The 25,106-nt window shown below is 41.8% G+C and overlaps 1 protein-coding gene across 2 annotated transcripts in view; it reads left to right on the plus strand.

Annotated features, from left to right (window-relative positions):
- The window catches only part of IL1RAPL1 (interleukin 1 receptor accessory protein like 1), a 2,314,681-nt gene that overhangs the window by 2,138,092 nt on the left and 151,483 nt on the right, over window positions 1-25,106 (plus strand). For both annotated transcript variants that reach the window (XM_077294673.1, XM_077294674.1), the window contains one exon: window positions 19,993-20,138. In XM_077294673.1, the coding sequence (XP_077150788.1) occupies window positions 19,993-20,138 (146 nt within the window). The remainder of the gene's footprint in view (window positions 1-19,992; window positions 20,139-25,106) is intronic.

Genomic DNA, 25,106 nt, shown 5'->3' on the forward strand with positions numbered 1-25,106 from the left:
GGAGCCCAAAGAGAGAACTCACACAGTACCACTCAAGACCACAGGAGGGAGCCCGGAAACAGAGTTCACAACAGACGTGGTAAATAGGGATTGTACAAGGTTTTCATACCCCCCACCTGTTTTTCCACTATAGCGCTTATTGTGTCTGGTATCCTCTTTTTTTTTTCTTGTTACATAACGTTGTTTTTTTGATACTTGTGTAGTACCCTTTAGGTGTTTATTTATGGACCTTCCTGGCATGCTTTAATTGATTTTACAATGGTGCCTCTGGTCCCAAAAAACATTGTTTGAATTTTCCCCTAATTCCAATTATCAGTGTATCTATTTGGCATGTTTTGTAGATTTATTGGTTTGCATTATTCTAGGGGTTTCTAGGGATATTAGGGTGAGCCGCCATTGAGTGGGGGCGCCATTTGCATTTAAGAGGGTGCCAACCTCTGCTGTCAGGAAGGGTTCAGTGAGGGTTTACTAAGGCTAATTAGGTTGTATATCAGCCCATGTTGTTATAAGTGACACGGATCAGCAGCATTTTCTTTATGTTTGTTTTTTTTTCACATGGTGTACTATGGGGGGTTTTATTCTATCCCCTTTCTTAGATTTGATAAATAAAAGATATTTTTAGAGGAATTAGTCTTTTTCTGTTTATGAGCCGTAATTATAACTAATCCTATTTGCATCAATTACATTACTTTTCGTAATAAGGTGCGTAGCCCGGGGTCCACTGTGCGGAGAAGGTAATGGCAGCACTATATGGCGGTACTACGCCAGAATAAACACGGGTTCCGTCACCCGGTATGAACTGATGTGAACTCTGTTGCTTCACAGAGATGCAGAGAAACAAAGGAAACGCTATGCCCTGTTAGCATTCACAGGATGCAGCAGATGGACGTTAGTGGGATACCTGAAATTCACCCCCACTACGCTGGTGATTGATCTCGCTCTGACCCTCGGTGGCTTTTGAGCCCGCTTGTGAGTCAGATGCTGAGATCAAGCGGGAATTCCCACCCTACACTGACCAGTAGTTTTAATGTAGCTGAGAAGCCATTAGTAGGCGCTGACTGCTTGCTCCACTCACCCTAATACCCAGACAACAACCAAAGGGATGGGGATCATTTTAGGAGCATTCACCAGTATCAATCTCTCAGCACACACAAAGATAGTCATGTCTATACTAGTGCATGGCCGAGCGGCCATGCAAACCTTTTATAGTCGCAGCCTTCCAGGACCTTCCTGGTGGTCCAATCAGAGCTGCTTCAGGACCTGGGCATGTGACCTCCAACCTCCAATGAGAGGTCCATAAATCAAAAAGTAGCTGACAGCACAACTGGCATAGGGAAGCACCTCCTAATTCCACTGGACCAAAGAGGAGAAGAACATACCATAGCTAAGTGAAGGGCAACATCTAGTGTTGAGCGATACCGTCCGATACTTGAAAGTATCGGTATCGGATAGTATCGTCCGATACCCGAAAAGTATCGGATATCGCCGATACCGATACCCGATACCAATACCAGTCAATGGGACACCAAGTATCGGAAGGTATCCTGTATGGTTCCCAGGGTCTGAAGGAGAGGAAACTCTCCTTCAGGCCCTGGGATCTATATTAATGTCACGCGACCAATCACAAGCCGAGACGTCATCTAAGGTCTTTCAAGTGCTCATTCTTAGGAACGGAATATGCCGGTTACATCGGTAAGGTCCAGGCTGCGTCGGAGAGGTGAGTATATCAATATTTTTTATTTTTATTCTTTATTTTACACATTAATATCGATCCCGATACCGATTCCCGATATCACAAAAGTATCGGATCTCGGTATCGGAATTCCGATACAGCAAATATCGGCCGATACCTGATACTTGCGGTATCGGAATGCTCAACACTAGCAACATCTAATCCAGGTGAAATAGAAAAATCCTTTATTGTGCCAAATGTGATGTTTCAACCATAAAGGTTGCTTGATAAAGACCTTTATGGTTGAAACTTTGCATTTGGCACAATAAAGGATTTTTCTATTTCACCTGGATTGGATGCTGTCCTTCACTTGGCTATCTCCAATTAGAGGTCGTCCCACAGGCATGCTCAGTAGACGAAAAGCAGGGCTTAGTCCCTGGAACGTCTGCTCACTGCTGATCAGTGCTGGTTACAAAGGCTGAACCTGGGATGGCAGCTGTAACCAGATGCACAGTATCAGCTTGAGCCAGATGCTGGGACCGACGTCTCTGCTGAGTAGACTCCACTGCGGCTGGGGAAGAATGGAAGACTGCAGAGGACATGGTGCGAGATTCCCCCTGTGCAGCGGCGGGAATTCAACACCTAACAAATATGTCCTGTGAATTGGTTCACACCCTCTCTACTTAAAATAATAGTCTGGCCATTGATGAAAAATCACATTATAAGTATTCTTGTTTGTTTGTTATGTAACACCCCAGGTAACCGGTTGTTACAGTGGCATTGCTTTCCTCATGGGGAGAGTGATGTCATGCTTGGAAGCAAGGAAGGATCCCTTTGACAGGTATTCAGCACATGCAACACTGTTCTGACTCCAAGCCAGAAGGGGGAGCTCTATACCCGACTTCAGGGGAGCTTCTCTCTCTTGTCGGGAGGAGGAGTGTTGTGGATTCTGTTTGCGGGCTCCCTCTGGTGGTTACTGCTGGTACTGGGTGACTTTGGTGGGTTGCGGCCTTTGGTTTCCATCTGTCCATCAGAGGCTGGGTGTTTCCTATTTTACCTGGCCTCTCTGTCATTTCCCTTGCCGGCTATCAATGTGTTCAGATGTGCTCTGTTTGGTTCCTGCCTACCTGCTCCCAGATCTTTCAGGATAAGCTAAGTGCTGATTTTCAGTTGTTTGGTTTTTTGTCCAGCTTGCTTAGAATGTCTCTTTGTTAGCTGGTTGCTCTAGTGGACTGAGGTTCTCCCCATGTGCCATGAGTTGGCACATGGGTTCTTGTAATCTCAGGATGTTTTTTTTTGATTAGGGTTTTTTGCTGACCGCTCAGTCCCCTTTTGTGTCATTCTGCTTTCTAGTTTTCAGCGGGCCTCTATTTGCTAAAGCTATATACATCATCTCTATGTGTGTGCCTTCCTCTCATTTCACCATCAATACATGTGGGGGGCAACTATATCTTTGGGGTTAATTCCTCTGGAGGCAAGTGAGGTCTTTGTTTTCTCTGCAGTACTAGTTAGCTCTTAGGCTGGTGCGTGGTGTCTAGAACCAACGTAGGCACGCTCCCTGGCTATCTCTAGTTGCGTTTGTCAGGCGTAGGGCAGCGGTCAGCCCAGGTTCCATCACCCTAGAGCTCGTCCGATATTTATTATACTTTGCTCATCCTGTGCTATCCCTAGCCATTGGAAATTCATGACAGTATAGCCGGCCCACAAAGTGTTAATTGTTTGGGCTAAGCAGGAGAATAAGAAGTGTTCAAGGAAAATTTTTTTTTTTTTTTTTCCTTCAGAGTTTTGCTGCCTAGCCCTTAATTGCTGTCTAGCTGCTTCTTACCTCCTCTTAACCCTTGAATTGCTCTGATCTTAGCTGTTTATCATGGATGTCCAGAGTTTGGCTTCCAGCCTGAGTAATCTCGCGGCAAAGGTTCAAAACATACAGGATTTCGTTGTTCACACTCCCATGTCTGAACCTAGAATTCCTATTCCAGAGTTTTTTTCTGGAGATAGATCTACCTTCCTGAATTTCAGGAACAATTGTAAATTGTTTCTCTCTTTGAAATCTCGCTCCTCTGGAGACCCTGCTCAACAGGTCAAGATTGTTATATCGTTCCTACGGGGCGACCCTCAGAATTGGGCATTTGCATTGGCACCAGGGGATCCTGCATTGCTCAGTGTGGATGCGTTTTTTCTGGCATTGGGACTGCTCTATGAGGAACCTAACCTAGAGATTCAGGCTGAAAAGGCTTTATTAGCCCTCTCTCAGGGGCATGATGAAGCGGAAATATATTGTCAGAAATTTCGGAAATGGTCGGTGCTTACTCAGTGGAATGAGTGCGCCCTGGCTGCAAACTTCAGAAATGGTCTTTCTGAGGCCATTAAGGATATTATGGTGGGGTTCCCTGCGCCTACAGGTCTGAATGAGTCTATGGCTATGGCCATTCAGATTGATCGGCGTTTACGGGAGCGCAAACCCGTGCACCAGTTGGCGGTGTCTTCTGAACAGGCACCTGAGACTATGCAATGTGATAGAATTCAGTCCAGAAGTGAACGGCAAAATTATAGGCGGAAAAATGGTTTGTGTTTTTATTGTGGTGATTCAGCTCATGTTATATCAGCATGCTCTAAACGCACAAAAAGGGTTGATAAATCTTTTGCCATTGATACTCTGCAGTCTAAGTTCATTTTGTCTGTGACGCTGATTTTTTCACTGTCTTCCATTTCCGTCGATGCCTATGTGGATTCAGGCGCTGCCCTGAGTCTTATGGATTGGTCATTTGCTAAACGCTGCGGTTTTAGTCTAGAGCCTCTGGAAGTTCCTATTCCTCTGAAAGGAATTGATTCTACACCATTGGCTATGAATAAACCGCAGTATTGGACACAAGTGACCATGCGCATGACTCCCGTTCATCAGGAGGTGATTCGCTTCCTTGTACTGTATAATTTACATGATGTATTAGTGCTTGGTCTGCCATGGTTACAAACTCATAATCCTGTCCTGGACTGGAAAACAATGTCTGTGCTAAGCTGGGGATGTCACGGGGTTCATGATGATGCACCTCCGATTTCTATAGCTTCATCTACTCCTTCGGAGATCCCTGCGTTTTTGTCGGATTATAGGGATGTTTTTGAGGAGCCTAAGCTCAATTCGCTCCCTCCCCATAGAGAGTGTGACTGTGCTATAGAATTGATTCCTGGCAGTAAGTTCCCTAAGGGTCGTTTATTTAATCTGTCACTGCCAGAGCATACTGCTATGCGGAATTATATTAAGGAGTCCTTGGAAAAGGGACATATTCGTCCATCTTCGTCCCCTCTGGGAGCAGGTTTTTTTTTCGTGGCAAAAAAAGATGGTTCCCTGAGGCCTTGTATAGATTATCGCCTTCTGAATAAGATTACAGTCAAATACCAGTATCCATTGCCATTATTTACTGATTTGTTTGCTCGCATTAAGGGGGCTAGGTGGTTCACTAAAATAGATCTTCGTGGTGCGTATAATCTGGTTCAGATAAAACAGGGTGATGAGTGGAAAACCGCATTTAATACGCCTGAGGGCCATTTTGAGTATTTGGTAATGCCTTTTGGACTCTCTAATGCTCCGTCAGTCTTTCAGTCCTTTATGCACAATATTTTCCGTGAATATCTGGATAAGTTTATGATTGTGTATTTGGATGATATTTTGGTGTTTTCTGATGACTGGGAGTCTCATGTTCTACAGGTCAGGAAGGTGTTTCAAGTTTTGCGGGCCAATTCTCTGTTTGTGAAGGGCTCAAAGTGTCTCTTCGGAGTCCAGAAGATTTCTTTTTTGGGGTACATTTTTTCTCCTTCTACTATTGAGATGGATCCCGTTAAGGTTCAGGCTATTTGTGACTGGACACAACCTACATCTGTTAAGAGCCTTCAGAAGTTCTTGGGGTTTGCTAATTTTTATCGTCGGTTCATTGCTAATTTTTCCAGTATTGTTAAACCTTTGACTGATTTGACTAAAAAGGGTGCTGATGTTGCTGATTGGTCTCCTGCGGCCGTGGAGGCCTTTTGGGAACTTAAGCGCCGGTTTTCTTCTGCTCCTGTGTTGTGTCAACCAGATGTTTCACTTCCTTTCCAGGTGGAGGTTGATGCTTCCGAGATTGGAGCGGGGGCGGTTTTGTCACAGAGAAGTTCTAATGGCTCGGTGATGAAGCCATGTGCTTTCTTCTCTAGAAAATTCTCGCCCGCCGAGCGCAATTATGATGTGGGTAATCGGGAGCTTTTGGCCATGAAGTGGGCATTTGAGGAGTGGCGTCATTGGCTTGAGGGTGCTAAACATCACGTGGTGGTCTTGACTGATCACAAGAATCTCACTTACCTTGAGTCTGCCAGGCGTTTGAATCCTAGACAGGCTCGTTGGTCGTTATTTTTTTCTCGTTTCAATTTCGTGGTTTCATACCTGCCAGGTTCAAAGAATGTGAAGGCAGATGCTCTTTCCAGGAGTTTTGTGCCTGACTCTCCTGGAGACACTGGGCCTGCTGGTATCCTTAGGGATGGGGTAATATTGTCCGCCGTATCCCCAGACTTGCGACGCGCATTGCAGGAGTTTCAGGTGGATAAACCGGATCGATGTCCACCAGAAAGACTGTTTGCTCCGGATGATTGGACCAGTAGAGTCATCTCCGAGGTCCATTCTTCTGTGTTGGCTGGTCATCCTGGAATATTTGGTACAAGAGACTTGGTGGCCAGGTCTTTTTGGTGGCCTTCCTTGTCTAGGGATGTGCGTACCTTTGTGCAGTCTTGTGAAGTGTGTGCTCGAGCTAAGCCTTGCTGTTCACGGGCTAGTGGGTTGTTGTTATCCTTGCCCATCCCGAAGAGGCCTTGGATGCACATTTCCATGGATTTTATTTCTGATCTCCCGGTTTCACAGAAAATGTCCGTTATCTGGGTTGTGTGTGACCGCTTTTCTAAGATGGTTCATTTGGTGCCCTTGCCTAAGTTGCCCTCCTCCTCTGAGTTGGTTCCTTTGTTTTTTCAGAACGTGGTTCGTTTGCATGGGATTCCGGAGAATATCGTTTCTGACAGGGGATCCCAGTTTGTGTCTAGATTTTGGCGGACGTTTTGTGCCAAGATGGGCATTGATTTGTCTTTCTCGTCTGCATTCCATCCTCAGACGAATGGCCAGACGGAGCGAACTAATCAGACCTTGGAAACTTATTTGAGGTGTTTTGTTTCTGCTGATCAGGATGACTGGGTTGCTTTTTTGCCACTGGCCGAATTTGCTCTTAATAATCGGGCTAGTTCGGCCACGTTGGTCTCTCCTTTTTTTTGTAATTCGGGGTTTCATCCTCGTTTTTCCTCTGGTCAGGTGGAGTCTTCGGATTGTCCTGGAGTGGACGTGGTGGTGGACAGGCTACATCACATTTGGAATCAGGTGGTGGACAATTTGAAGTTATCTCAGGAGAAGACTCAGCATTTTGCTAATCGCCGTCGCCGCGTGGGTCCCCGACTTCTTGTTGGGGACTTGGTGTGGTTGTCTTCTCGTTTTGTCCCTATGAAGGTCTCTTCTCCTAAGTTCAAGCCTCGGTTCATCGGTCCTTATAGGATCTCGGAGATTCTTAACCCTGTATCTTTCCATTTGGATCTCCCAGCATCGTTCGCTATTCATAATGTGTTCCATCGGTCGTTGTTGTGGAGGTATGAGGTGCCTGTTGTTCCTTCGGTCGAGCCTCCTGCTCCAGTGCTGGTGGAGGGAGAATTGGAGTATGTTGTTGAAAAGATCTTGGATTCTTATGTTTCCAGACGCAAACTCCAGTATTTGGTTAAGTGGAAGGGTTATGGTCAGGAGGACAATTCCTGGGTGGTCGCCTCCGATGTTCATGCGACTGATTTGGTCCGCGCCTTCCATAGAGCTCACCCTGATCGCCCTGGGGGTTCTCGTGAGGGTTCGGTGACCCCTCCTCAAGGGGGGGGTACTGTTGTGGATTCTGTTTGCGGGCTCCCTCTGGTGGTTACTGCTGGTACTGGGTGACTTTGGTGGGTTGCGGCCTTTGGTTTCCATCTGTCCATCAGAGGCTGGGTGTTTCCTATTTTACCTGGCCTCTCTGTCATTTCCCTTGCCGGCTATCAATGTGTTCAGATGTGCTCTGTTTGGTTCCTGCCTACCTGCTCCCAGATCTTTCAGGATAAGCTAAGTGCTGATTTTCAGTTGTTTGGTTTTTTGTCCAGCTTGCTTAGAATGTCTCTTTGTTAGCTGGTTGCTCTAGTGGACTGAGGTTCTCCCCATGTGCCATGAGTTGGCACATGGGTTCTTGTAATCTCAGGATGTTTTTTTTTGATTAGGGTTTTTTGCTGACCGCTCAGTCCCCTTTTGTGTCATTCTGCTTTCTAGTTTTCAGCGGGCCTCTATTTGCTAAAGCTATATACATCATCTCTATGTGTGTGCCTTCCTCTCATTTCACCGTCAATACATGTGGGGGGCAACTATATCTTTGGGGTTAATTCCTCTGGAGGCAAGTGAGGTCTTTGTTTTCTCTGCAGTACTAGTTAGCTCTTAGGCTGGTGCGTGGCGTCTAGAACCAACGTAGGCACGCTCCCTGGCTATCTCTAGTTGCGTTTGTCAGGCGTAGGGCAGCGGTCAGCCCAGGTTCCATCACCCTAGAGCTCGTCCGATATTTATTATACTTTGCTCATCCTGTGCTATCCCTAGCCATTGGGGATTCATGACAGAGGAGTCAGTTGCTAGGCAGTTGCTAGGCAGTTGAAGTTAGACAGTTGGTGAGAGGAGAGCGAGGAGAGAGGAAGGAAAGCTGGGGCCGTGCAGACGAGTGATTCTGCAGCTCCTGGGAAGAAATAGAGAGCAGAGAAACTTGTAAAGAGACTGAAAGAAGGAAGGAACAAAGGCGAAGTGCAGAGCTGGAGAGAGAAGTTGCGACTGAACTTCCTCCACGCTGAGCACAGATACCAGTAGCCGGAAGAGCGAGGTTGTGGGGGGTAACTTCATGCCCCACGGCAGAAACTGGTGAACAGCTAGATTTCAGGTTACCTGTCCACCATTAACACCCGAGGACACAGTAGCGGATAGAGCCCGGGTCATGATATAGATCCTGTAAAAAGGCTTGAGTTACCTGTCGTACGGGTTAGTGTCCTACCAACCTGGGGGACAGAGAGAACGTGAGGACCTTGTGTGAGGCCAAAGGCAGCAAGGGACTACAACAACACAGCGCTAGAAGGAAGGCTTACAACCTTCCTTCTAGGCTTACAACCTGGAGTGAGTTTGCTGCACTGAAAGTAAAGGGGCCGAATAATATTGCACACCCCACTTTTCAGTTTTTGATTTTCCACAAAAATTTAAAGTAACCAATAAATTTTGTTCAACTTCACAATTGTGTTCCACTTGTTGTTGATTCTTCACCAAAAATTTACATTTGGTATCTTTATGTTTGATGCATGATATGTGGGAAAAGGTTGAAAAGTTCCATGGAGCCGAATATTTCGCAAGGCACTGTATATATTATTGACTTGAGTGTAAGCCGGGTATGCATTCTCCCATAATCCCTATTGTTTTATGCATGGTTCCTCATCCCCATCCTTGTCTGCATGGCTCTTTATTCCCATCCTTGTATGCATGGCTCCTTGTTCCCATCCTTTCCTTGTATACATGGCTCCTTATACCCATCCTTGTCTGCATGGTTTCTCATCCCCATCCTTGTATCTATCGCCACATGAGAAAAGCATTACAAAAATCTTACTTACCTTCCCTGCGTGCCCTCGCAGCATCTTGTTCCGGTGCCAGCAGCTCTCGCAGCCACCAGCTTCCAGCAGCTGCCAGGTGATCACGTGGCCCAGCTCATTAAGGTAATGAATATTTACCTCTCTCCACGCCAATGGCAGTGGAGAGAGATGAATATTCATTACCTTAATTAGCTGGCACCCATGAGAGCCCGGCAGCTGCTGGAAGCCGGTGGCTGCTGCTGTAACTGTGCATGTTATAAGAGAAATGAATATCCATTGCCAGTGCAGTGAATATTCTTTTCTCTTTAGTAGCAGGCACAGGCTTTAGTCAAAACAGCCGCCTCCTGTCTCCTGGGACCCGCTGCTCCGCCGCTCCCCCATGAGTATATTTGGTATATATATGTATATGCATGCATATGGTAAATGTGGAAAAAAATAAAATTTTGCCATAATTTTTTTTTTTCAGCATACACCATGCAAAATAAATAATATAGCTTTGCAGTGTGAGTTGTTATGGACATGACATTACCAAAAATGTTTAGTTTTTATGGGGGTTTTCCAGCACATCTCAAAAACATATATATGTTTCTTATTGAAGTTGTGAATTTGTATTTTTTTGAATCACGTTATAATCTTTTAACATATTTTTTTTTGAGACACTTATAAATCTGACAAGAGGATTTGACCTTGGTTTCTAGCTATCAGGTCAGGAGGAGCTTAGGAGATGACAGAGTGAGCCCCCTTAATGGTCAACTCATATGCTAGCTACCACAGTATCCAACACATTATACTATCATGATTGATGTGTGTGTTGGGCAGTTGTCAACTCTGCAATAAAAGCCAATCTGCGACATGTCAAACAAATATACAGGTCCTTCTCAAAAAATTAGCATATAGTGTTAAATTTCATTATTTACCATAATGTAATGATTACAATTAAACTTTCATATATTATAGATTCATTATCCACCAACTGAAATTTGTCAGGTCTTTTATTGTTTTAATACTGATGATTTTGGCCTACAACTCCTGATAACCCAAAAAACCTGTCTCAATAAATTAGCATATTTCAACCGTCCAATCAAATAAAAGTGTTTTTTAATAACAAACAAAAAAAACATCAAATAATAATGTTCAGTTATGCACTCAATACTTGGTCGGGAATCCTTTGGCAGAAATGACTGCTTCAATGCGGCGTGGCATGGAGGCAATCAGCCTGTGACACTGCTGAGATGTTATGGAGGCCCAGGATGCTTCAATAGCGGCCTTAAGCTCATCCAGAGTGTTGGGTCTTGCGTCTCTCAACTTTCTCTTCACAATATCCCACAGATTCTCTATGGGGTTCAGGTCAGGAGAGTTGGCAGGCCAAATGAGCACAGTAATACCATGGTCAGTAAACCATTTACCAGTGGTTTTGGCACTGTGAGCAGGTGCCAGGAAGCATGAAGTGCTCCAAAATCTCCTGATAGCTAGCTGCATTGACCCTGCCCTTGATGAAACACAGTGGACCAACACCAGCAGCTGACATGGCACCCCACACCATCACTGACTGGGTACTTGACACTGGACTTCAGGCATTTTGGCATTTCCTTCTCCCCAGTCTTCCTCCAGACTCTGGCACCTTGATTTCCGAATGACATGCAAAATTTGCTTTCATCAGAAAAAAGTACTTGGGACCACTTAGCAACAGTCCAGTGCTGCTTCTCTGTAGCCCAGGTCAGGCGCTTCTGCCGCTGTTTATGGTTCAAAAGTGGCTTTACCTGGGGAATGTGGCACCTGTAGCCCATTTCCTGCACACGCCTGTGCACGGTGGCTCTGGATGTTTCCACACCAGACTCAGTCCACTGCTTCCTCAGGTTCCCCAAGGTCTGGAATCGGTCCTTCTCCACAATCTTCCTCAGGGTCCGGTCACCTCTTCTCGTTGTACAGCGTTTTCTGCCACATTGTTTCCTTCCAACAGACTTACCATTGAGGTGCCTTGATACAGCACTCTGGGAACAGCCTATTTGTTGAGAAATTTCTTTCTGGGTCTTACCCTCTTGCTTGAGGGTCTCAATGATGGCCTTCCTGACATCTGTCAGGTCGCTAGTCTTACCCATGATGGGGGTTTTGAGTAATGAACCAGGCAGGGAGTTTTTAAAAGCCTCAGGTATCTTTTGCATGTGTTTAGAGTTAATTAGTTGATTCAGAAGATTAGGGTAATAGGTCGTTTAGAGAACCTTTTCTTGATATGCTAATTTATTGAGACAGGTTTTTTGGGTTATCAGGAGTTGTAGGCCAAAATCATCAGTATTAAAACAATAAAAGACCTGACAAATTTCAGTTGGTGGATAATGAACCTATAATATATGAAAGTTTAATTGTAATCATTACATTATGGTAAAAAATGAAATTTAACACTATATGCTAATTTTTTGAGAAGGACCTGTACTTCACATGTTGATAGGGGGTTCTTGCTATGAAAAAAAATAATTTTTTGCATGTCCAAGCCATTTCCATCTTGTATTTCTCAAAAAACAATGTTGTACTATAAGCTACTCCTTGGATAAGTCACACTGCCTCAGATAATTACTTAAAATGAAAATTATTTAAAAAAAGCTATGTTCTGTAATGGATATTTATCTGTTCCCTGCAAATTTTGCAGCCTGACAACACTGTAGACAAGTTTATCTCTTTATTTGTATTTTACTTTATATAATTCATTTATCAATTGTGTTATTTTAAGAAATAAAGTACTAACAATGTTTTTAAAAAGATCAGAAATTCCTTTGCTCTTTTAGGGTCATGTACATGAATTTCTGCAAGCACAATTCAGTAGAATGGGTCAGTCAAAAACATGTCTGCCCCAAATCTTGTGTGAATATATGTATCGATTTTGTGAAATGTCTGAAATGTCTAATCTTGTAGCTGTTGATAGATTTTTACCAGTTATAATAGGAGGGAAAATATTTTCTATGTAAATAAATACTGTCTGAAAATAGAGGGGCAATTCTGTAAGTAACATGAGCTGGTGACAAATACGAAATAACTACAAAAACTGACCATGATTAAATGTTATGTTTATTATTTATTTACTGTTGATTACCGTAATTGCTTACTGTCATGAAACTGCTGCCCAAAATTAAATGAAAAGCACCCTGTAACTAAAAATGGATGGATTGATTTGTGGGAGTCTTGTCCATCAGCCAGGTCAGAAATCTCTGGCTGCTGGAATCCCCAACACATTGTTCTATTACCCATCACAATGATAAGAACATGCCAGCCCTGGCTAATCAAAACCTGTTATGGGAATCCATGAAGGCAAGGGATTTGTTTGCCTCATATCTAGTGTCCAGAGACTAATGACCTGGCTGATGAAAAAGAGTAAAACAAATTGATCCACACATCTCTATCCATAACTTTTTTTCTTAATATATTGCAATCATATTATATGACATTGTGTCCTTAAAATTGGTCATTTTGCTCTTCTAACCAGCTAATCCTGCTATTTTTCATTAAGTCTGTGAGATCACGTGTTTTTTAACCCCTTAAGCCCCGAGGGTGGTTTGCACGTTAATGACCGGGCAAATTTTTACAATACTGACCACTGTCCCTTTATAAGGTTATAACTCTGGAACGCTTCAACAGATCTTAGCAATTCTGACACTGTTTTCTTCTGACATATTGTGCTTCATGACAGTGGTAAAATTTCTTTGATATACCTTGCGTTTATTTGTGAAAAAAACAGAAATTTGGCAAAAATGTTGAATGAATGTTTATGCCCTTAAATCACAGTGATATGTCATGCAAAATACTTAATAAGTAACATTTTCCACATGCCTACTTTACATCAGCACAATTTTGGAACCAAAATTTTGTTTTTTTAGGGAGTTATAAGGGTTAAAAGTTGACCAGAAATTTCTCATTTTTACACCACCATTTTTTTTTAGGGACCACATCTCATTTGAAGTCATTTTGAGGGGTCTATATGATAGAAAATACCAAAGTGTGACACCATTCCAAAACCTGCACCCCTCAAGGAGCTCAAAACCACATTCAAGAAGTTTATTAACCCTTCAGGTGTTTCACAGGAATTTTTGGAATGTTTAAATAAAAATGAACATTTAACTTTTTTTCACGCAAAATTTATTTCAGCTCCAATTTGTTTTATTTTACCAAGGGTAACAGGAGAAAATGGACCCCAAAAGTTGTTGTAAAATTTGTCCTGAATACGCTGATACCATATATGTGGGTGTAAAGCACTGTTTGGGCACATGGCAGAGCTCGGAAGGGAAGGAGCGCCATTTGACTTCTCAATGCAAAATTGACTGGAATTGAGATGGGACGCCATGTTGCGTTTGGAGAGCCCCTGATGTGCGTAAACATTGAAACCCCCCACAAGTGACACCATTTTGAAAAGTAGACCCCTTAAGGAACTTATATAGATGTGTGGTGAGCACTTTGACTCAACAAGTGCTTCACAGAAGTTTATAATGCAGAGCCGTAAAAATAAAAAATCATATTTTTTCACAAAAATGATTTTTTCGCCCCCAATTTTTTATTTTCCCAAGGGTAAGAGAAGAAATTGGACCACAAACGTTGTTGTGCAATTTGTCCTGAGTACGCTGATACCCTAAATGTGGGGGTAAACGACTGTTTGGGCGCATGGCAGAGCTCGGAAGGGAAGGAGCGCCAATTGACTTTTCAATGTAAAATTGACTGGAATTGAGATGGGAAACCATGTCGCGTTTGGAGAGCCCCTGATGTGCCTAAACATTAAAACCCCCACAAGTGACACCATTTTGGAAAGTAGACCCCCTAAGGAACTTATCTAGATGTGTTTTCAGAGCTTTGAACCCCTAAGTGTTTCACTACAGTTTATAACGCAGAGCCGTGAAAATATATATTTTTTTTTCACAAAAATGATTTTTTTAGCCCCCTGTTTTGTATTTTCACAAGGGTTACAGGATAAATTGGACACCAATAGTTGTTGCAATTTGTCCTGAGTATGCTGCTTCCCCATATGCAGGGGAACCACTGTTTGGGCGCATGGCAAAGCTCGGAAGGGAAGGAGTGCCATTAGGAATGCAGACTTAGATGGATTGGTCTGGAGGCGTCACGTTGCATTTGCAGAGCCCCTGATGTATCCAACAGTAGAAACCCCCCACAAGTGACCCCATATTGGAAACTAGACCTCCCAAGGAACTTATCTAGATGTGTTGTGAGAACTTTGAACCCCCAAGTGTTTCACTACAGTTTATAACGCAGAGCCGTGAAAATAAAAATTCTTTTTTTTTCACAAAAATCATTTTTTAGCCCCCAGTTTTGTATTTTCACAAGGGTAACAGGATAAATAGGACCCAAAAAGTTGTCCAATTTGACCTGAGTACGCTGATACCCCTTATGTGGGGGGAACCACTGTTTGGGCGCATGGCAGAGCTTGGAAGGGAAGGAGCGCCATTTGGAATGCAGACTTAGATCGATTGGTCTGCAGGCGTCACGTTGCATTTGCAGAGCCACTGATGTACCCAAACAGTAGAAACCCCCCACAAGTGACCCCATATTGGAAACTAGACCTCCCAAGGAACTTATCTAGATGTGTTGTGAGAACTTTGAACCCCCAAGTGTTTCACTACAGTTTACAACGCAGAGCCGTGAAAATAAAAAATCTCTTTTTCCTACAAAAATGATTTTTATCCCCCCAAATTTTTATTTTCCCAAGGATAACAAGAGAACTTGGACCCCAAACGTTATTGTCCAATTTGTCCCGAGTACGCTGATACCACATATGTTGGTGTAGACCCCTGTTTGGGTGCACGGGAGAGCTTGGAAGGGAAGGAGCACTGTTTTACTTTTTCAACGCAGAATTGGCTGGAATTGAGATCGGAAGCCATGTCGCATTTGGAGAGCCCCTGATGTGCCTGAACAGTGGAAACTCCCCAATTCTACCTGAAACCCTAATCCAAACACACCCCTAACCCTAATCCCAACAGTAACCCTAACCACTCCCCTAACACTGACACACCCCTAACTCTAATCCCAACCCTAATCCCAACCGTAAATGTAATCCAAACCCTAACCCTAACTTTAGCCCCAACCCTATCCCTAACTTTAACCCCAATCCTAACCCTAACTTTAGCCCCAACCCTAACCCTAACTTTAGCCCCAAACCTAACCCTAACTTTATCTCCAAACCTAGCCCCAACCCTAACCATAGCCCTAACCCTAGCCCTAACCCTAACCCTAGCCCTAACCCTAGCCCTAACCCTAACCCTAGCCCTAACCCTAATGGAAAAATGGAAATAAATACGTTTTTTAATTTTTTTTAATTTTTCGCTAACTAAAGGGGTGATGAAGGGGGTTTTATTTACTTTTATAATGAGTTTTTTAGCCGATTTTCATGATTGGCAGCCGTCACACACTGAAAGACGCTTTTTATTGCAAAAAATATTTTTTGCGTTACCACATTTTGAGAGCTATAATTTTTCCATATTTTGGTCCACAGAGTCATGTGAGGCCTTGTTTTTTGCGGGATGAGTTGACGTTTTTATTTGTAATATTTTCGGGCACGTGACATTTTTTGATTGCTTTTTATTCCGATTTTTGTGAGGCAGAATGACCAAAAACCAGCTATTCATGAATTTCTTTTGGGGGAGGCGTTTATGCCGTTCCGCGTTTGGTAAAATGGATAAAGCAGTTTTATTCTTTTGGTCAGTACGATTACAGCGATATCTCATTTACATCTTTTTTTATGTTTTGTTGCTTTTATACGATAAAAACTATTTTATAGAAAAAAATAATATTTTTGCATCGCTTTATTCTGAGGACTATAACTTTTTTATTTTTTCTTTGATGACGCTGTATGGTGGCCCATTTTTTGCGGGACAAGATGACATTTTCAGTGGTACCATGGTTATTTATATCTGTTTTTTTGATCGCGTGTTATTCCACTTTTTATTTGGCAGTATGATAATAAAGCGTTGTTTTTCGCCTCGTCTTTTTTTTTTTTTTTACGGTGTTCACTGAAGGGGTTAACTAGTGGGACAGTTTTATAGGTCGGGTCGCCACAGATGCGGCGATACTAAATATGTGCACTTTTATAGTTTTTTTTTATTATTTAGATAAAGAAATGTATTTATAGGAACAATATATATATTTTTTTTTTTGCATTTTTTTGGAGTTTTTTTTTTTTTTACACATGTGAAATTTTTTTTTTTACACTATAACATTGCCCCAGGGGGGCATGTTGTTATAGTGTAAGATCGCCGATCTGACACTTTGCTGTGCACTGTGTCAGATTGGCGATCTGACGTGCACAGCTCCTGAAGGCTTCCCGGCGCCTGCTCTGAGCAGGCGCAGTGAAGCCACCTCCCTGCAGGACTCGGATGCCACGGCCATCTTGGATCCAGGCCTGCTGCAGGGAGGAGGAGGTAAGAAATTACATCGCGTTGCTCCGGGGGTCTCAGGGAAGCCTGCAGGGAGCCCCCTCCCTGCGCGTTGCTTCCCTATACTGCCGGAACACTGCGATCATGTTTGATCGCAGTGTGCCGGGGGTTAATGTGCCGGGGGCAGTCCGTGACCACTCCTGGCACATAGTGCCGGATGTCAGCTGCGATAGTCAGCTGACACCCGGTCGCGATCGGCCGCGCTCCCCCCGTGAGTGCAGCCGATCGCTATGACGTACTATCCCGTCGGTGGGAATTAAGGCCCACCCCACCTCGACGGGATAGTACGTCATATGGGATTAAGGGGTTAAACTGTCTGACTGAATCCTTCTAAGCTCTATGTAGAAATAGAAAGTCTCTTTTTCTGCATGAGTCATGAGTCACTGCAAAGTCTCTGGCAGGGGGGGAGAGAAAAGTTAGATCAGGAGTTGAAGAGGGGAATGATTATTGTATCAATGTAGAGCTGATAAAAGAGAAGAATTAACTGGGTGTAATGGCAAAATGACCAATTGTAAGCATACAGTTCCATATAATATTATAATTGCAATATATCAAGAGGATAAAAACTTTGATGGGAGGGGTGCGTCTTTAAGTTCCTATTATCTACTAAAAGAGGGAGGCAACCAGCCTACGCTGAGCTGTCTTTTCAAGAACTGCATGGACTTCGTATACAGTACAACTACCCTTCATTCAAGGTGTGGCATCAGATACCATGACTTTTCTAAATAGCATTCCATAAGGAAGATCCTGCTTTTACTGTTTATAGCTACTGTATGGGAATAAATGAGGCTGTAGCATCATTCACTACATATACAGTGTCTTTATACCTTAGATAGCTGTTGGCCTAATACTTGCTCTGTTGAAAGCTATCCATCCTAATTCCTCTGTATACATGAACTTATTAATTGCATCAAGTGTTGACAGAGAAACTGTATAATTTTGATTTCTTTATAGTTTATTTGTTGAAACTTAAAGTAAGTTCTAGCAATAATTTATATTTTTCAGAATTGCTCACAGGAACCAAGGAAGATTTATATCCAAAACCAAATCATAAAATGCAATTTATAGGTCTACACATGTAGTTTGATTACACAGGCCTGCGACTAAAAAGCTGTTTGATTATGTTCATCTAATTTCCATGTATTTTGGTGTGCTGAAAATGAAAAAAGTATTGAAAAAAATCCTGGACGTCAGGATTTGCCACAAAATGCAAAATTCTCTTCAAATTTATTATATTTTTCTCAATTTTTGGTATCTTAGGGTTTTGAAAGTCAAAATTACTATTAATTAATTCACATCAATTCATTGAAGATATACAATGCCAAAAAAATATAACTTTCAAAGAAAAGAACTTTCAGAGTGAGCTAATGAAACCAGCATCAACATGTTGCGAGCTGAATGAGCAGTCTCTGACATGCTCCGGCCTGATTCAATTGTTTTATCTTGGTTCTTGCCTGTTCACACTTTTTCATCTCAGTTCATGTTAGCTCATCATATTCAATCGTTACGGCTAGCGGAACGCACCGAATAAATAGAGATGTTTTTATTGATATTGTTGCGTTCGCATCCCGGGGTCCACCGTGCAGGATTACCTGCTGCTAGCAACGGCGGCACGATATGGCGGTATGGACTAACTCAGTTACTTCACCGAGTAGTCGTGAAAGAAAAGCACTGTGCCCTGTTAGGCTTCACAGAGGCACAGACTAACTGCCCACACAGAGAGCAGTCAGTGGTCACGCATGAACACAAAACTCCTCGCCGGAGGTGCCAGTATTCTAGGGGCTTATTTCAGCCGGGTCCCTGAACACATTCAAACACAAACTCCTCGCCGGAGGTGCCAGCATTCTAGGGGCTTATTTCAGCTGAGTCCCTGAACACATACTCTCGTGACCACACTGGCGCAAAGCACTGAACAAAGAACAATACTAGCGCATGGCCGTGCGGTCATGCGAACCTTAAATAGCTGCAGCACGTACAGGACCTTCCTAGAAGGACCAATGAGAAGCTACACCAGAGCGTGAGCACCTACAGGACCTTCCTGAAGGAGCCAATGACCTTAGCTGCAGTATCAGATCATGTGACCCTTGATCTCCACTGAGAGATCTTACTCTGGGTATGCTCAGAACGAGCAAAGCAGGACTTAGACCCAGAAGCGTCTGCTCACCGCTGCCCAGCACCGACTTCAATGGCAGAAGCAGGAAAGGCAGCAGTAACTCTTAGCACAGAGTCAGACTGAGCCAGATGCTGGGACCGACGTCTCCGCTGAGCAGGCTCCACTGCGGCAGGAGAAGAATGGGAGACCGCAGCGGAGATGGACCGTGATTCCCCCTGTGCAGAGGAGGGAACTCGACCCCTAACAATTGTGTTCCCCAAAATTAGCATTATGGCTCAACGGAAGTGTATTAATTCGCCTGACAGTTTCAGTTACATTTGTGGTGAATATCCTCAAAAAGAAGGGTGGTTTGCATTTAAAGAGGTCGTAGAGAAATTTTTAGGCAATAACAAAGACCCTGACTACAAAACAATTGTCAGACGAATCCTGAAAGCATTTCAAGCTTTAGGTTTCCTGATGATTTTGAAAGTGCATTTCTTCCATTCCCACCTTGACAACTTTCCTGAAAATTTGGGAGCTGTGAATGAAGAGCAAGGTGAACGATTCCACCAGGACATTAAAGAGATGGAAAGTAGATACCAGGGAAGATGGAGCATTACAATGATGGCAGACTACTGTTGGACTCTTCAGAGAGACATTCCAGATGCTACTCACAAGCGTAAATGTACCAATAGAAGCCTCACAAGGAAGAAGAATCGATTTTATTGTGTGTTAGTGAGCTCATTGCAGTTAAAAAATGATTTTCATGAAACATTTGTAATAAAAAATTAATTTTATGAGTCTATTTTCATTTATTTTGAGGTATTGTCTTATTTAACATAGTTACTTAAATTGTCAGAAAACGTGATGTCCTATGACAAAACGGAGGTAATTTTCGGATTCAGCGCACTTAAAAACATAAATATTATGTAGAATAACCAAAGCAGCTCGTGAAAATTTTTTTTTGTAGGCCTGTGTTATTTATATCTCCTAAGCCCATTTTTCAGTTTCTCTGAGAAGTGCCAATTATTGACATAAATTATTTACTGCTGTGTAAAATCTCGATTTTACTTCCACATTATTCCAGATAACTATTTCTTTCATATTTTCTTTTAAAGAGTTCTGAGGCAACATCTTGGAGAGCAAGAGGTATCGATCTCTTTAATTTTTGACTCAGTGGAAGAAGTAGATTTGGGAAATTATTCCTGCTATGTTGAAAATGGCAATGGACGTAGACATGCAAGTGTGCTCCTCCATAAAAGAGGTATGTGCATGGATATGTGGAAACATTTCTAAAAATTTTCAAAATTGTTTTTGCCTTTTAACATCGATTCCTTTCTTTTAAGATTGTAGAAAGAAATTAAATGGATTTGTCCCAGGTTACAAAATATGAGTACTATTGAAGATAAGTGATTATATTTGAGTGTAATTTAATTCCACTTGAGTTTTACAAAAATCTGATTCTTTTCTAATTTACTTTTGTGTAGAATTGACAAATTGGTGGCCGCTGGCCACGATTTTTTCTGACCCATAAAGGGCCATCAAAAGGTTAGACAATAAAAAAATCTTGTTCTTACCTTTCCATTCCCCTATCCACCCCAAAGCTCCTCACAGTTCAATCTGTGGTCCTTATGGCATCTTCTTATCACTGCCGTGACTACTGAATCATGAGGCCTTCTCAGATTGGCCAGGACCTGGGGTGTACCATTAATAGTTGCAGCCCACAATAGTATTGCAGTATATAGTGAAAATATCAGTCTCCTGTGAAGCCCAGCCTGTGTCAGCTTCACAGAAGTACCAATATGGCAGTGTCAGGGCATTCAATAGGCCCTTAGCTGCCATGGTATCATATTATTCTTGCCCTGAAATAACATTGTGGGGGGGTTGTAGCTGGAAGCCTGTGCATGCGAGCACCTGAAATCACATCAATTTATTGACATCGTCATTTGAATACTTACTGCAGCTTTAGAAGCAACAGCACCACTTCTATAGAATACAACAAACTGAGCAAATCCAGTTTCATTGTCTTCCACTTTCATTAATATATGCCATAATAAAATTGTTCCATCCTACTGCCATGTGAATCATTAAGAAAAAACTGCCCAAACAAAAAAAGACCTTATTACAACATTATTTTATCCATAAAAAAAATCATCCTTAAATGAAAAGTTTCAGAGCAATTCTTTAGAAAAGATAATCATAGTAATAATCACCAAGGTGAGCAGAAATCCACAGACTTCGGTGTAGACAGTCCAAGTGCTCAGAGGCGCTGAAGGTGAGGAGACGGAAAAGCAGATTCTCCAAGTTAGTACGAATGTGTAGATCCCAAAGATGTATAGTTTTTAAGTTTTTTTTTTAAGTGGTGAAAAAAATTCAGAAATTTGTAAAAAAAAATTACTATTGTCTTCATTTTCCGAGACCCGTAACGTTTTTATTTTTTGAGATATAGGACTGTGAGAGGGCTCATTTTTCTGCTATGAGATGATATTCACACTGATATTATTTGGGGTAGATACAATGTTTTTTTCTCTCTTTACGCCGTTAACCGATCAATTTAATTTATTTTATATTTTGATAGATTTTACTTTTAACCTTAACTTTTAGCCCATTTTCTGTTTTGTGTTTCTGTTTTTTGCTCCCCTTCTTCCCTGTGCCATAACTTTTTTTATTTTTTTATGTCAATATGGTGTTGTGTGGGCTTGTTTTTTGCAGGATGAGTTTTACTTTTGAAATACATCATTGGCTTTACCATATCATGTACTGGAAAATGGGAAAAAAAATCCAAGTGCGGTGAAATTGCAAAAAAAGTGTCTATTGTGTATACTGTCTCTATTTTTGGGGATTCGGGGCTGGATGAGGGCTTATTTTTTGTGTGCCGAACTGCTGTTTTTATTGATACCATTTTGGTGTTGATATAATATTTGATCACCCATTTTTGCATTTTAACATAACGTTGAGGTGACCAAAAAATATTTATGACATTTTGACTTTTTTTCTCAGTATGCTTTTTACCGATTGGATTAATTATTTTTATATATTGATAGGTCAGTCAATTATCAAAGCAGCGATACCAGATACTTGTGGTTTTTTTACATTGTTTTATTTTGAATGGTGCAAATGGGTGATGATTAAACTTTTATATTTTTAAATAGTTTAGAAAACTTTTTTCAACTTTTTACTTGCTTCAATAGTCTCCATGGGACATCCGATCTCTTGTGCTGCACAGAGCAGGGCTTTAGCTCTGCTCTATGTAACTAAAATGATCACTTGCTAAGAGCGCCAACTGCTGGGTGGTGCTCATGGCAATCTGGCAACGACAACCACAGGCATCTGCTGCAGACCCCAGGTTGTCATGTCAACTCATCGTTGACCTGCAATGATGTAACACGGGTGCAGATAGACAGGATTAGTTTTGTGCTTCCAGTGCAATCATGTTAAATGCCATTGTCAGAGATTGACAGCGACATTTAATATGTTAACAGTCGTGGGTGGATCGCGATTTCACCCGCAGCTGTTAAGGACACCATTCAGCTGTTCAAATCAGCTGACAGGTCTTTCAATACACAGGCATGATCCATCCCCCTTCCCAGCAACCCTGACTACAATAACACAGTAACTTGAGACACAAACACTGATGACTACAAGATAAACATAGTACGGACCTAAAAGGCCCGGGATCTATAAATATGGGGTTTACCCAAAAAAGCATTGTTATACCAAAATGCCTATCACATAGTAAGCTCCTGGGCCTAAATGATCAGGGTTATGCACTCTAGGGTTAGCAGGTTAACAGCTGCAAATAGAGCTCCACTCTACCCTCAGCTGTTAGAGGTACATCATGGCTGATTAAATCAGCCTTCATTTGAGGGGAAAGATTTGGGTACGCATGCTCATCCAGGGATGCAACATATGTTTTTTAAGTTTACATCATATGTCATAAAGGGGCTAATATTCACCAGTAAATAAAAATACATATACAATAATTGTGAGACAAATTGAATAATAAATGCCAGTCAATATTATTATAGGGACTAAAAAATATATTAGAAATATTTGTACCCTTTGCTGATTGCTGCAGACAAACGTCATAAGACTGTGCTTATTTTTCTACTTGTTGCATTATGACAAATAGAATAGTATATTATGAGTTCCTTGGGTGATTCCTTTTTTAAGATCTCTGTTAGAGATCTGACAGCATTAACAGAAGATGGCTAATTCTCATAACACTATGACAACATGAAACACAATTATTTAGTAACAGGAGCAGTCCCTTTATACTTTTATTTTTATGCTTGCAGTAAACATTGAATGGTACTCACTGTCTTCACAACTATTACATGAAAGCCACTGAAATTAAAACCATTTCTCAATTGTGTTATACATATTTATTTATTCCACATTATATCAAATCTAAGTCATCCAAAACAAAACTACTGAAAGGTTATAAGTTAATGGACATAAATAATGGATCTTAGTCACCTGCTCCCTCACACAGTGAATTAGTTGTAGTTTTGTTAGTCTGTAGACAGCATTTGTAGAACTGAGTTCTCATCCAGCACTCTAACAGCACACATAATTATAACTGGTGATAACACAAGCAAAATATTAAACAGCCTGACAAAAAGGAAGCAAACACTCCATGCTAATGTTTATTCTGTCCATTATAGCTTGTGCAATATAAAAAAATATAATCAGCAACTTTCATTATGCTGAGATAAGCAGCTCTATAGAAGCACTGCTTTGAATCAAGTTTTCTGTTAAGACGCTAATACAGAGTAAAGACAGCCTAGCCTAACAAAAAAGATGGGACTGACCTTTGTACCTTATGTATGTGGAGTTCCAACAACTTTTCACTGAAAGATGATGCTGGGAATAAGAAGGATTACCAATATTGATTTTGCATGTCTGTGGGGGCATTATGAGCAATAACAGTTGTTCTGGTAAGTGTTTTTGAGAATAGCTTATAAAAGAGCTTTGGTCTCTTCATGTTTTTGCAAAAATATTTTCTTGTTTCAGTTTTTCAAATATTTTACAACTTCTTTTCCAATAATACAGGGTGGGCCATTTATATGGATACACCTAAATAAAATGGGAATGGTTGGTGAAATCACCTTCCTGTTTGTGGCAGATTAGTGTATGGGAGGGGGAAACTTTACAAGATGGGTGGTGACCATGGTGGCCATTTTGAAGTTGGCCATTTTTGATCCAGCTTTTTTTTCCAATGGGAAAAGGGTTATATAATTTATCAAATCTCTCTCAAGCAGATAGCCTAAGCACCGATCCCTTGGATTTCTGGGTAAAAAAATAAGACTTGTAGCAAGAACTGCCCCAGTTTACTATGGGAAACTATCATGTCCAACATGATAGCAGATAGCCTAAGCACCGATCCCTTGGATTTCTGGGTAAAAAAATAAGACTTGTAGCAAGAACTGCCCCAGTTTACTATGGGAAACTATCATGTCCAACATGATGTCAGAGAAGGTGTTCAGTGTAGATGGTGGGTATCTCACAGCAAAACATTCCGGGGCATTCACTATAAACGTAAAGAACCTAATATTTGACAAAATGAAACAGGCACTGATGAGTGCAGACTTTCACAACTGAAGGCAATTATTAAATTGGCTGTACCATTTTGTTTGCCTGCCTGACTGTCTTTTGAGTGTAGTCTACACTATTTTGCTGCCACCAGCGCTGATTGATCATTCTCTATATCCATTATGTAATTTATACATCAGTACTGTTGCTGCCAGAACTGCTAATGCTGCCCCTAAACTTCTAAGCATTCCATGGTCTGCTCCATCATAACTCTCTATGGTGCTACTCCTGACGCAGTCAATGCACAGCCATGACAGCTGTGGCTGACCACTGTGTTTTTAGTTTTAGACAGTATTATTGATGCTGGGCAATGTTCTCTGTCCTCCAAGGGGGATCATTGTTAGATAATTTATAAAATATAGGCAGCCTGAAAAGTCTGATACTGCAGTGTGTTATAAAATGCACTGTTGTTTACTTCTAGTTACCATCATTTTTCCCTAACCAGATAGATGAAAGTAATTTGGATATTAAAAAATATGTGTTTGCATAACACAGCTTAAATATGCATATTGCAACTTTAGAGACAAAGAGAACAATAACTTTAGTGCCACCTATTGGATGTAGCAATCCTAAAAGTCAATGTCGACAATTTAATTCTAGATCATGTGGCAAGGCTCGTTAGAGAGTCAATATTAAA

This window comes from Ranitomeya variabilis, chromosome 3 (genome assembly GCF_051348905.1).
Source record: "Ranitomeya variabilis isolate aRanVar5 chromosome 3, aRanVar5.hap1, whole genome shotgun sequence".
NCBI classification, from domain to species: domain Eukaryota; kingdom Metazoa; phylum Chordata; class Amphibia; order Anura; family Dendrobatidae; genus Ranitomeya; species Ranitomeya variabilis.